This window comes from Trichomycterus rosablanca, chromosome 22 (assembly GCF_030014385.1).
Source record: "Trichomycterus rosablanca isolate fTriRos1 chromosome 22, fTriRos1.hap1, whole genome shotgun sequence".
Taxonomy (NCBI): domain Eukaryota; kingdom Metazoa; phylum Chordata; class Actinopteri; order Siluriformes; family Trichomycteridae; genus Trichomycterus; species Trichomycterus rosablanca.
In genome coordinates, this window is record NC_086009.1 from 470,378 (window position 1) to 483,490 (window position 13,113).

The 13,113-nt window shown below is 44.6% G+C and overlaps 1 protein-coding gene across 3 annotated transcripts; it reads right to left on the bottom strand.

Moving 5' to 3' along the window:
• Nucleotides 1–1,424: 1,424 nt before the first annotated feature.
• slc16a6b (solute carrier family 16 member 6b) lies at nucleotides 1,425–11,878 on the bottom strand. 3 transcript variants are annotated; one of them, XR_010015674.1, is made up of 7 exons: nucleotides 11,562–11,878; nucleotides 7,647–7,909; nucleotides 6,685–6,828; nucleotides 5,728–5,856; nucleotides 4,799–5,638; nucleotides 1,777–4,130; nucleotides 1,425–1,678 (listed from the first exon to the last, which is right to left on the bottom strand). XR_010015674.1 is itself a non-coding variant. In XM_063018605.1 (6 exons), the coding sequence occupies exons 2-6, from the start codon at nucleotides 7,882–7,884 to the stop codon at nucleotides 3,865–3,867; spliced, it is 1,617 nt and encodes a 538-aa protein (XP_062874675.1). In that variant the 5' UTR covers nucleotides 7,885–7,909; nucleotides 11,562–11,878; the 3' UTR covers nucleotides 1,425–3,864. The 3 variants fall into 3 exon arrangements, 1 of the variants encoding a protein (XP_062874675.1); XR_010015673.1 differs by having other exon boundaries at nucleotides 1,773–4,130; XM_063018605.1 differs by having other exon boundaries at nucleotides 1,425–4,130.
• Between the last annotated feature and the right edge of the window lie 1,235 nt (nucleotides 11,879–13,113).

Consider the following 13,113-nt stretch of genomic DNA (forward strand, 5'->3'; position numbering starts at 1 on the left):
CACCCGGCAATAAAGCACCCGGATTTATACAGTATATTTAATCATAATAATAATAATTCTGTTAAATACTTACATGAATTATCATATATCATCTCAAATATAGCTTAATAAATTAAGTACTTTATTAATATTATAATAGATGATACATTATATTGATATTGTAATACAGTAGTGGGGCAGTTGTAACCTAGTGCTTAAGTTACTGGACTGGACTAATAATCGGAAGGTTGCTGGTTCAATCCCCACCACTGCCAGGTTGCTGCTGCTAGGCCCTTGAGCTTTGCATAAAGGATTATCCTGTGTAAATATCCATGTGTTTATGTAAATACTTTATCTTCTTCTTATTTTTTTGGAGAGCATCAAACTAAATTCCGTTGTACACAAGTATAATGACAATAAAGGTTCTTCTTCCTCAGGCGTCTGCTAAATGCCGAAAATGTAAAATGTGTCGCGTGTGGCCGAAAGTCTGAGACCACCAGTGCAAATGCTATTCTTCATTTTTGGCCACTACTGCTGAGATCCGGTTTGAAATGGAGCTGTGCTATCGTCCAGCCAGACGTCTACACAGACATGATTAGCTCTATCTGACGTGAGGGTGGGTGGAAAGATTGGCGCCCTGACCCGGGTATTCTAACCTTTCGTCCAGTGACCCTGACCAGGATGGAGCAGATGATGAGAATATCAGAATCAGAATAGTTTCAGAATTTCTTGGTATTTGTTTATATTAATAAAAGGTGATCAGCTGCGGCGAGTGTGTGAAGTTAAACAAGCTTAGATCAAATCCACCTGCTGACAGTCGTTCAGGAATCTCTTCAACAGAAAGAACTGAAGTGAAGAGAATCTGAGCTTTTCATGGACACTTCTATGACTTCATTAGAAATGCTCAACAGCAGTTGTTTTGGTTCACACAGGTAATCAGATAAATAGGGAACCGGAGATGCCGTCATCACTGGGTGTAAAAGCAGCTTTAAGAAAGTTGTTCTTAACTGTTGGAGAGTTTACTTGCAGTTTTTCACAAACTTGCTGATGAAGATGGATTTCACCATCTGCAGTCCATAACATTATTAAAAGATTTAAAAAAGCAAATAAATCTCTGTATGTAAACAATACTGAATAGCCAGAGCCTTCAAACCCTCAGATGCCACTGAGGGCACTTCCGGAAGGAGTGGCAGCCTACTTAGTATCTCTGTGTTTGCATATCTGTCTATTTATCCCTCTATCTATCTATCTGTCTGTCCGTCCGTCTGTCTATCTATCTATGTGACTGTGTTCCTCCACCACGCATGTAGACGCCTTGACCAGACAGTAGGAGTCGCTGCAGCAGGTATTTCCTCAGACACGGCGAGTGACGGCCTCACCTGTAATCGCTCCACTCAGGTTCCGTTCCTGAATAAATCGTGGAAGCCACGAGATCTGTGCAGTCAGTGAGTGAATGAATGATTTATTTGTATTATTTAAATAGAAATAATGGCAGTACAGCAGTTGCACGTTTTTTTACATGCTGATTTGGTTTCATTACAAAAAGAATCAGAATAAATTAGACACAACACAATTATAAAAACGGTGTTCAAGTCTTGAAGGGAGTGAACATGCGCCACGCTTCAACTCTGATCGATGGCACCGGTGCGCAGGGCTGTGGATCTTACGGTCTGTGTTCAAGTCAGATAAGAAATAAAACCTGGAAGATTAAATATAAAAATAAATACGGAGATTTTACAGCAGGGCTCGTTTAGAGCGGTAGCGATACAGAATGATGACGGGAGTTTTCACACCTACAGTCAGTTCGCTCTGGTCCGCTCTGGTCAGTCGGTGAGTTCTGTAACCTCGGTTCATTTCTTTTCACACAGAAAAGCTGATGGTCAGGAAGTGTTTGGTGTTTTGGACCAACGAGCAGCAGAAGCAGCTCATATTGAGAAGATACCACCACATGCTGGTTGTTGGGTTAACGATCCATTCTAGAGTTGGTTTGGGACTGGAAGGGTCTCACTGAGGTCGTTTCGGTCCACATCCACCCAAACGAATCGCACCGAGTGGGGAAACGGACCCGAGTCGGACTGAACCGGACTGTACAGGTGTGAAAACACTTATCAGCACAAATCCCACTCACACTGTTCTAACTCCGTGCCTAGAACAGGACAGAGACGGGGGGGTGAGCGGGACCTTACGCCGCACATACCAGCAGACAGAATGATCAGAAAAATATCGTGATAATATTGTGAACGATGATCAATAAAAGAACAGCTACCAGCACATGCTGTTTCATCTTTACATTAAATGTATCATCAATAATAATAATAATAATAAAATAATGATAATAATAATAATTCAGTGAAATTAAACATACACCACATTTTTCTTCAACCTGCTAAACATAAAGGCCAAAAGTATGAGGACACCCGTGTACATGCTTCTGTTTTGCAATGTCTCTCATTAACACAATGTTGTTTCACTACAAATCACGTAATAAGCAAAGCGCCGCCTCGTAGATCCGGGTTCGAATCTCAGCGGCGCCATCAGCCGCCTGGGCGTCAACCCAGACATGAGCGGCTATGTTCCTGTCCAGGTTATTCCGGCCTATAAACACTGGATGGGGTTTAGAGGTCACAGGAAGGTGACTGTGGAGGAACGTCCAGGACAGTCTGAGCTTTAAAAACACAGAAGCATTCTCACTGCTGGTCCTAAACGTTTGGCCCCCCGAACTGCTCCTGTAAACACGTCCGGCCGTTCTGATGTACACCGGATATTCAGCGGGAGTCCGTCATGTTTGCATTTGAGAGCAGTAAAGCTGCTGAGACTGGCAGGAGGAACGTAAACACGTCAGCCTGGAGCGCTTCATCCTGTTGTTCTACATGCAGGCTTAGCTACCGAATACACTGCCTGACCAAAAGTATGTGGACACCCCTTCTGATCATCTGATCATCAAGTTCGGGTGTTTTTTGTTTAAGTGTTCAGACACATTCGTTGCTAACGTGTGCAAAAATAACAACAACCAACAAAAATCACAACAGTGAAATATTTTGTAATCTAAAATAGTTAATGCTTCGTGGCAACAGTTTGGGGAAGGCTTTCTTCTGTGCTCAGAGTGAGCGCCAAACAAACACCTGACCTTAACCACACCACATCGTTGCTTTTTTGGCCTGAAATTCTCACAGACACAGTCCAGAATCTTGTAGAAGGCTTTCCGAGAGACGTAGAGGCTTTGATGTTGAGATACTTCTGGATGTATGGTGTAGATGTATAGAGCTGGATCTCTACAGAGAGCTGTAACACGTATGGAGGAACACACTACACTCTCTGTACTCGTCCATCGGTCAGACACGAACGCCCAACCGGGCCGGTAGCAGCACCGCCATCCGAGGGTGCGAGACTGTTACGGCACCCAAATGTTTTGCAAACGCACCCTGGTGTAAACGACGATGAATAAAACAATACGCCATCTCTCCGAGACGTTCAATACCAGGTGAGCGATATGGCGAAACGTTCATCACGCTAATAAAAACCTGATCAGCCTACTGATAAATAAATAAATAAGATCCAAAAGTACGTGGACATGACTTCTAAATACCGACTTCAGGTCTTTCAGCCACACCCATAACTAACAGGAATACAAAATCAAGCACAAAGTCAGTCTGGGATGAGCTGGAACACTGACGGTGTGGTGAACGGGCACAGATTCCCACGTGATCCCAAAGTCCAGTGTCCACATATTTGTCCACGGTGCAGCATCTGTGGAATGAGGCGCCATCAAACGAGACTGAACCCATGACAGAAAAAAACTAAATAATAATAATAATAATAATAATAATAATAATAATAATAATAATAATGAACACGGCACGGATCTTTGGGGGGGGCCGGTGGAGGTCAGAGTTTATTCAGCATGTGCGTGTGTTTGTTTACGTGCTCGTCTATCTGCCGCCCTCTCGAGTCCCTGGACGTGTCGCCGCCCTCCACGGCGAGGTCCGCCTCCAGGAAGTCGTCGGGCGTGACCTCCGCCCGCTCCCTCCTGCAGCGGCTGAAACCGGTTTTAGCCGGTCGCACCAGCGAGAGAAACACGGTGCCGACACACACGCCGGCGGCGCTGGAGTAAAACGCCGCGCCGTAATCCTGAGTCCGGTCCACCAGTACGCCTGCGCACACACACACACACACACACACACACACACACACGTAAATATTACACACGAGGTATTCTCTCAGCACCACAGGAAATCATTTGACAGTAATAACCCATTCACACCTCGGGGCAACACAGCACCAGGGTTCCAGGGACCCGGGTTCGAGCCTTACAGTCACATTCTGTGAGGTTTTTAATCCTGTGTCCTCTGGTTTCTTTACAGATCACAAACCATGCAGAAGGTGGACTGGCTACTTAAAAACGCCAGTGTTCGGTGAGTGTAGTAACACTCTACACTCTCGGTATTCTTCCACCACTCCGACTGATACCTTAACCAGCCAGTAGGAGGCGCTGATGCAGAGGTAACAAGCCGATTTCCAATACAAGCCTTCTCTTACCTGTGCCTGTAGAGGGCCTGGCATGGATGGTGGCACTGCCAAGACTTACCCTGGGTCTCTTGTGATGGTGGGCTAGAGGGTAATACTGCTAAGCCAATCAGGCACCTACACAGTAACGTTTATTTATAGCATATAGCACGTTTAAAATGATACTGTATACTTTACACAGCAACAGCGACTCCTACTGTCCGGTTGAAGCACTGAAACGAGTGGTGGAAGAACGCTAGGTCTGGACGTGCGTGCTAGCTCGTGGTCGCGTGCGGCGGTAGCGACCGTGGTTTACCTGCGATCGGAGGACCGGCGAGGCCAGCGAAGCTCTGTACGAAGACGTAAACCCCGGCTCCCATGGTCATCCTGTCCACGCCCAGCACGTCGTCCTCGGCCAGCATGGGGATGTGGGTGGAGCCCACGGTGCCGAACAGAAAGCCGCAGGCGGCGCAGCAGGCGGCCAGCGCCCAGAACCGCCCCGAGACGGCCGGGAAGAGCGCCAGCACCAGGCTCAGCAGCGCGGTGCAGATCAGCAGGATGTAGATCTTACGGATCGGCACGCGGTTCATCAGCCAGCCGACGGACAGGCGGCCGAAGATCTCGGCCCCCGCCATGACGGAGAGCATGTAGGTGGCTCTGTCCCGCGGCACGCCGTACGCCACGCTCAGCTCGATCACGTACAGCTGCGGGGCGAAAAAGCCCAGCGTGGCGAAGAGTCCGAACAGAGAGTAGCAGACAAAGCCCAGGTCCTTCAGTAACGAAAACACCAGGAGGCGCTGTTCGGCCGGCGCGCCGACGTCCAGCTCCTCCCCTTTACTCTCCGCCTGTTTAAGAGGAGTGCAGGGCCACGCCCGCTCCTCCTCCTCCTCCCTGTTAGCGTCCGGGTTCTGCTCATCGGAGGAGAGGGACTGGACCCCGGAGTCCACAGATTTCACCGACGTGCACGTGATCTCGTTCTCCAGCTCCAACTCCAGAGGAGACGCCGAACTTCCCGCCTCCCGTTCCTGTTTAGACGCTCCAGGCTGGATGATGATCGGTCGCAGCAGAGCTCCGAAGCCAATCACAGAGGCCTGGAGGAGCCCGATAACGATCATGCAGTTCCGCCAGCCGACCCGCTGCTTCAGCGCACTGAGGGCTGAAGCGCAGATACATAAACTACACATCAGCATCATATACACCGTACAGCCAAAAGTATGTGGACGCCTGAGCATGAGCGGCGGTTACCTGGTGCTAAAGCGAAGAGGGAGAAGCACTCCCCGGTGGAGGTGACGGAGGTGACGAGGGAGCGGCGCCTGCTGAAGTACAGGGAGAGGATGGTGACGGTGGGCAGGAAGGTGAAGCTGTAACCCAGGCCTGAAATAAAACAGCAGAGAGGGAGAATAACAGCCGGGCGTTCAGGTGACGCTGAAGCCGCCCGGCCGCTCGCCTGCCGCCGTCCCGCACTGAAACAACGCTGCAATTAGGAAAGAAACACAAAAGAAAAGAGAAAAAGGACAAAAGAAAGAAAAAGAAGATTTGAGGGTTAGGAGGCGTACACTCGGGGGGGGGGGGGGGTGTTGATTATTAGGGGATTATTAGGGTGAAAGTAAAGAGAAACTGGAACCTAGAAAAGCTCATTAATAGCAGAGAAGAGGCAGCAGTGGGTCGGCTTTCATTTGTAGCCCTTGTAGTACTTTTAATTCCAAAATTTGAGTTAATTAGCCCTGTTTTAAACTTTTAATCTCAAGAGTTAATCTCAAAATGTTTTTTTTAATTTTCATTTCAAGGTTTTGAGTGTAATATTTTATTTATTTGTATACGTGGAAGCTCTTAAATTGAAGCTGAAGCTCTCTAGTGCTGCTGTAACAAGAGGATCGATGAGGTCTTATATCTGTTTCTTTTTTACAAGAAAATGTCGTGCTATTTTAAAAATATCGACTTTATATTACAATTGTGACATTTTACCAACTTTATTTAAAATACTGAGACTTAAAACGAGTTATCTGTGATACTGCAGCCCTGCTTCCTCTCTGCGCCCATAAAACCGGATGGTTCATTTTAATAAACGGTATTTAAATGTGTATGAAAATATTCAGCACTGCTGGAATTCACTCAGTACCTTCAGGAAAAAACTGGGATTATTTACACACACACACACACACACACACACACACACACACACACATGGGTGAGCTGCAGTACCTGTGACGAGGCCGACGGTGACGTACATCTGAGTGATGGAGGTGGTGAAGGCAGAGGTGATGGTACCCAGGCTGATCAGGAACCCCCCCAACATCACCACCGGACGGAATCCAAACCGGTTACTCAGCACTGAGGACAGAGGAGCTGTGGGTTCACACACACACACACACACACACACACACACACACACGTCATGAACATCAAGCTTCTCAGAAATCCATCTGATTAGAGAAATGAACTCAGGGCTCAGCATCATGACATTTAACAAACCTGCTGATGCAAAAACACGCAACCATACATAGGTGCTGAATTCATTCTGATTTAACACGCTTCAGGATTATAATCTAACCCATGGAATGAACTTGTGGGATGAAAGCAGGTCCCACACGTACCCTAACTTCAATACTGTTGGAGTCTGTGGGTGATTTGGCTCAGTCCTCACCCACGTAAACAATAAAACACTTGAAAATACAGGATCATAACCTTTCCTGTCACTCAGAATCCAGACTGATGTGTGTACTGACTTCTTTTATAGTCGGAGCCTGACGCTGGATTAAATCTCGGTTAAGTTACTACGGCATTATGAGCGGCTGTGTCCCAAATCACATGCTACTGTACGAAAACAGAGGATCAGATCTCCCAGTTCTGCTTGAACAGCTACACTTGCACTGTCATGAAGAAGATAGATGAAGCTCAGTGGAGACTCGGATGAGACTCAGTGCTGCTCGACTGATGTGATGACATGATTTATAATTAGAACAGGTCCTAACCCCCCTCCCCACAACAACAGATTATTATTCGTTCCTTTAGGAGGATTCTAATATAATTGTATAGTTTTCCCCACTAAACCAGACTCAGGTCTGTATGGTACTCATGTAAGACGTCCGGAGCAAACTACGAGTGGAAAACGTGCACCTGAAACGAGCCGACATCGACGTATGGCGTGCAGGTGAGGGTCTGACCTGTGAAGGTCATGACGAACACGCAGATGGAGACGATCCAGGACACTCTGCTGTTGGTCTCTCCGAAGTGGTTGGTGAGGTCCTGCAGGAAGATGCCGAAGACCTTGATGATGCCGTAGGTGAAGACCTCCACGAAGAAGAAGGCCACGGCGACGAGCCAGCCCCACCCGCCGTCTGGAACCTGCGGGTACACATTGGGCCTCAGGCACCCGCGCAGCGTCGGCACCAGACCCTTCATGATCCGGACACGGCCCGACTGTAAACTGGAGGGAGAGTCGGGGTTACGTGATGCATTTTGGAGCAGGAAAACATGTCCTGACTGATTCGGTTCATGGTTATTAATTCTGTTTCATGCCCTCGGGTAGAGCGGCACCGTCTCTGATCCATGTGTAAACACAAAGCACTGCCAGTGAGCTCAGAGAGATTTAGCGGACGCTTTTATCCAAAGCGACTTATAGCACTGTGGCAGTTTACTGCCTAAGCAATTGAGGGTTAAGGGCCTCGCTCAACAGTGGCAACCTGGCAGTTGTGGGGCTTGAACCGGCAACCTTTTGATTAGTAGTCCAGTACCTTAACCACTAGGCTACAACTGCTTACATGTTGTACATCTAACCTACACACTGCATCAAGTCTCTCTCTTGATTTATCACATGCTACACATTTTCAACCTCCATGTTTCCCATCTACACTGATAACGTCATCAGCCCGCCAAGTGCAGCCGCACCCCACTGTTCCTGCTTGTAACTCACTCGCCCACGTTTAGCAGGCGGGAGTTTCTCCACAAGGAGGAGCTGTTTGTGCCGTTCAGTGCTCATGAAGATCCCGTTCTCATTCCAAAACCATACAGCTCAGGTGTGATGAGTTTGGTCTGAAGGGACTCTAATGAGACTACACAGAGCCCTGGGCTTAACCCTATTAATCAACTTTGGGATGACTCGGGACGTCAACTGTGAGACATCAGAACCACAAAGACTCGAAAAAGAGAGGAGGCTGTTACAGCAGCAAAGTGCCCAGGGTTTTGGAGTGGGATGGGATGTCCAACAAGCTTACAGCCGAGTGTACACGTACTTCTGATCATGCAGAGCAACTCAGTTCTGATGGGTTCGGTTAAAAACGTTTGAACAAAGCCGCTGATCAGAGCGGTAGAGAGAACAGAGTGGCGACTCTCCCACAGGGAAGCGCTGTAACGGGGGCGGGACATTTTTTCTGTGCAGCTTCCGGGTTGTTGAGCTCTGTATAGTTCCAAACATCCCATAGAGCCCCATTCATTTCCACTACTTATCCAGCATTTTCAGCTGCATGTTGCTTTGTTTTAAAAAAATTATGAATTTAATGTCATTAATATACTTAATACTGTTATTGTTCAGCATTTCCTCAGCACTAAATATTACATGTTTATCTTAATTAATAGGTATAACCCAATTTAGCTTAGTCAGTTAAGCTTAATTAATGACACACGAGTCTTTTCACCTAAAATGAGTTGATTAATCAAGAGTCTTGTTACAGAAATGATCATAAAACATTAGAACCACAATAAATCATTATACTTTTACTTTCATACTTCAGTACATTTCAAGGTAAATTTAGTTTAGTACTTTAGTGGAGGTAAAGAGTATTTTTACTTTTACTACTACTTTTACTGGAGTAATATGTTACCTTGGATATCTCTACTTTAACTCAACTAAATGGTTTGTGTACCTTGTCCACCACTTACATTAGACAAAATGAACTAGTGCATATTCATAATGTATTCATTCATGTATTACATGTAGGAATGAATTATTAATCACTCATGAAATAAGAGATGAATGAAGCTATTTCATGTACCTGCACAATAATGTTAAAGGTACGGTAGCGTGTTTATTAATCTGTTCATTCAGTGCAGGTAAACCTTATGAATCCAGCACATGACTTAGTGTTTAACCAAAATGATTATTATTATGAATCCTCAGGAAAGTGAAGGGAGATTAGTTTATGCAAAAAACAAAACATAAAAAACTTTAATGTCTATACTGTATATTGTCTCTATTACTTAATGATATGGCATTATGTAATGTACACTAATATAATGTACTGTGTGTTAACAAGAACGACCTATTAACATCAATCTTCCACTTTATATACCACATTGACATTAAAGCAGATGCAGTAAATGTAAACACAGTTGAAAATACCCAGAAATTGTACAAATGTTTATTATTTGCCGTTTAATATTTCATTTACTGCTGCCTGTCCCATATGAGAACATGACAGCGCCGGGTTTGTTTGGAACTATCCGCTTGTTAAGTGGTGACGTGTCGACCTTATGATGCGTCACATCCGGGTCCAAGTTGGCCGAGTCCCTCGTATTTTCAATAAGCCGCAGTGCTGTGTCCCGTACCGCTTCAACAGGTCCGAGTCGAAAAAAAACGACCCAACTGTTTTTTTACCGCTTTCCTTGCGATTAGATATCATGAAGTAATATTTTTGTTCATAATTCAATGTAAAAAGATAAACCGTCATTGTATATTCGTTACACGTGTTTCAAGCTTTTTTTTTTTTATTTCATATAATAATGTGAGATTCTGGATTTTTACTATATAAGCTATAAGCTATACTGATTAAAAGTAAAACCAAAGAGTTAGAAATGTCAGTTTTCATGTAATGAATTAAAAACATGACCGCTTACCTCTTGATGTGGTGACATGAAATGAAATAATGACCTGAACTTTTCATGATATTCTGATGACCTGAAGTGCACTAGTGTTCTGCACATCTGGTCTTATTTGTATCTTAATGTATGTTTCTAATATATATATAATATATGTATATAAGACCTTTTCTCGTCCAGACCGCTATTGAGAAGGACTAGACATTTATGACTCGTTGTAATGTTTGTAAATCCAATTTTCAACGACAGCAACACGAGTTCCTTAAGTTTTCCACAAACAGAATTTATTTTAACTTTCTTCTTACACTGACTTATCCGTTAATCCAAGTTTCTTATAAAAACTCACTATGTTCGCAATTGGCGTCTAACAAACAAAACTACGATCATAAATCTGTTGCTCCACGTCCTCTTTCTTTCCGTATATTTGATAAATATTGTCGGTATATAGAGTCAGTACATATACCCCCCCCCCCCCCCCCCCCCAATACCAAGTCACCTCAAATAAGTATTCTTTAACCAAACAGAAAATATTTATGACAATAAACATAGATCATTACAATTAGTGCAATATGGATCTTACATATATATATATATATATATATATAAAAAGGTTCACAGGTTTATCCATAGTTGTTTGCGTTTGCGATTAGGTTCGTTTGGCCCCGGAAATGACGCGTGACGTCACACTTAACTAGCGAATTGAGAGTTACATGAACCACGTGACCGCGTGGCAGCAAGATCAAGGAGTGTCGCAACTCTACCTACGGCTGTGCCGCTGATGCAAGACTGTGACGTCACACGGGGCGTGGCTTGTCAGGAATCGCGTATAAAAGCGGCCGCCAGCACTTAGTGCTGAATTCAGTGGAATTCAGCAGGTGTCACCTCAAATGATTAAATTAGAGCAAAAAACACTAAAATAAAACATAATATGTTTATTATTATTATTAAACTATGATTTGTTGACGCAGTGCAGTAGTTGTGATGAATGATGCAGCGTTCACTACATTATACAGAGGATCAGATCTAATCCGTTACTGAGCACATTAAACCAGCTTTAACCAGTTACTTCATCACCAGGAACAATAAACACTGAGTTAATTCCTTCTACATGTTTATCAGCTTTACTGGAGCTGATCTCAGCATTACACGGTTCCTTGTTGCTGGTCTCTGACAGGAAAAATGAACTGAACTACATTCAGCCTGACAGGAACCGAGCTGGAGCTCTAGATATATTTACTATATTTACTATATTTATTTACACTTACCAAAACGACCTGAAGATTAAATGTGATAGAGCTCGACGATTCGAGTCCCTCAGAACTGTTAAAATGAACGATTTAGTTTGATAAAGCTGAGCAGCATTTTCACCTCAGCTGCTTCCACACAGAAACATCAGCTCACTCCGGACCAACCCGAACTTAAACGTTTAATTTAAACTAGAATTCCTTTAATTCCTGGTAAATCCTAACCGCTCCTCTCCTCTAGTTCATCAACAAATCGGTTTTTAATCGGATCATCGCGGAACTGAGCGGATCTTCCTCAGGTTTGCTCGCTTTTCCCCTTCAGTCCCGGCACGTTTATATACCGGCTGGAGCCGGTATGAATGCGCGTGCACGCGCGCCACAGCTACTGTGCATGTGTGTGTTCGGCGACGCGCTCACGTCACCCAAGTGCGCGCTCCCGTATAACAAAACCCATCCAGAAGAGACAAAGCAAGAAAATCTGCACACAAACTAACATCAGATTATGCAAAAGTTTGAACATCCTGGTTAAATTCTACGCTTTGTTGACTGTCGAGTGAAAAAAGCGAACAAATTCCCTATAAATAGATTAAATGTACTTTGTTTGCTTCATCTAAGATATTGAAATCAAATATAGCAGTTAATTCACTCTTTGTCAATATAGGAAATCAACAGAAGTGATGTTTTACTACCACTTTATCTGGGTCAGATGGTGGGCTCAGCTTCCCCAGAATCACTGGGCACAATGCAGTAACACACCCCTGACAGGGCACCAATCCTTTGAGGGGCGCCCAGACATCAAATCATGTCTGACCGGCCGATAGCACCACTGGGGATTCGAACACTGAATCTCAACATTACGTGCTAGTGTCATTTACCTCTATGCCACCAGATCATCCACATAATAATACTTTTCCATTATTTATTTTACATAAATATATATATACAGTGTATCACAAAAGTGAGTACACCCCTCACATTTCTGCAGATATTGAAGTATATCTTTTCATGGGACAACACTGACAAAATGACACTTTGACACAATGAAAAGTAGTCTGTGTGCAGCTTATATAACAGTGTAAATTTATTCTTCCCTCAAAATAACTCAATATACAGCCATTAATGTCTAAACCACCGGCAACAAAAGTGAGTACACCCCTTAGTGAAAGTTCCTGAAGTGTCAATATTTTGTGTGGCCACCATTATTTCCCAGAACTGCCTTAACTCTCCTGGGCATGGAGTTTACCAGAGCTTCACAGGTTGCCACTGGAATGCTTTTCCACTCCTCCATGACGACATCATGGAGCTGGCGGATATTCGAGACTTTGCACTCCTCCACCTTCCGCTTGAGGATGCCCCAAAGATGTTCTATTGGGTTTAGGTCTGGAGACATGCTTGGCCAGTTCATCACCTTTACCCTCAGCCTCTTCAATAAAGCAGTGGTCGTCTTAGAGGTGTGTTTGGGGTCATTATCATGCTGGAACACTGCCCTGCGACCCAGTTTCCGGAGGGAGGGGATCATGCTCTGCTTCAGTATTTCACAGTACATATTGGAGTTCATGTGTCCCTCAATGAA

Bases quoted from the DNA above. Each gene is read 5' to 3' on its own strand.
- slc16a6b (XM_063018605.1), bottom strand. From the start codon at position 7,884: ATGAAGGGTCTGGTGCCGACGCTGCGCGGGTGCCTGAGGCCCAATGTG. The intron at 6,829-7,646 runs GTCAGACCCTCA...GTGAACCCACAG, and splicing joins GTTCGTCATGACCTTCACAG to CTCCTCTGTCCTCAGTGCTG. The intron at 4,131-4,798 runs GTAAACCACGGT...GTGTGTGCGCAG, and splicing joins CGCCGGTCCTCCGATCGCAG to GCGTACTGGTGGACCGGACT.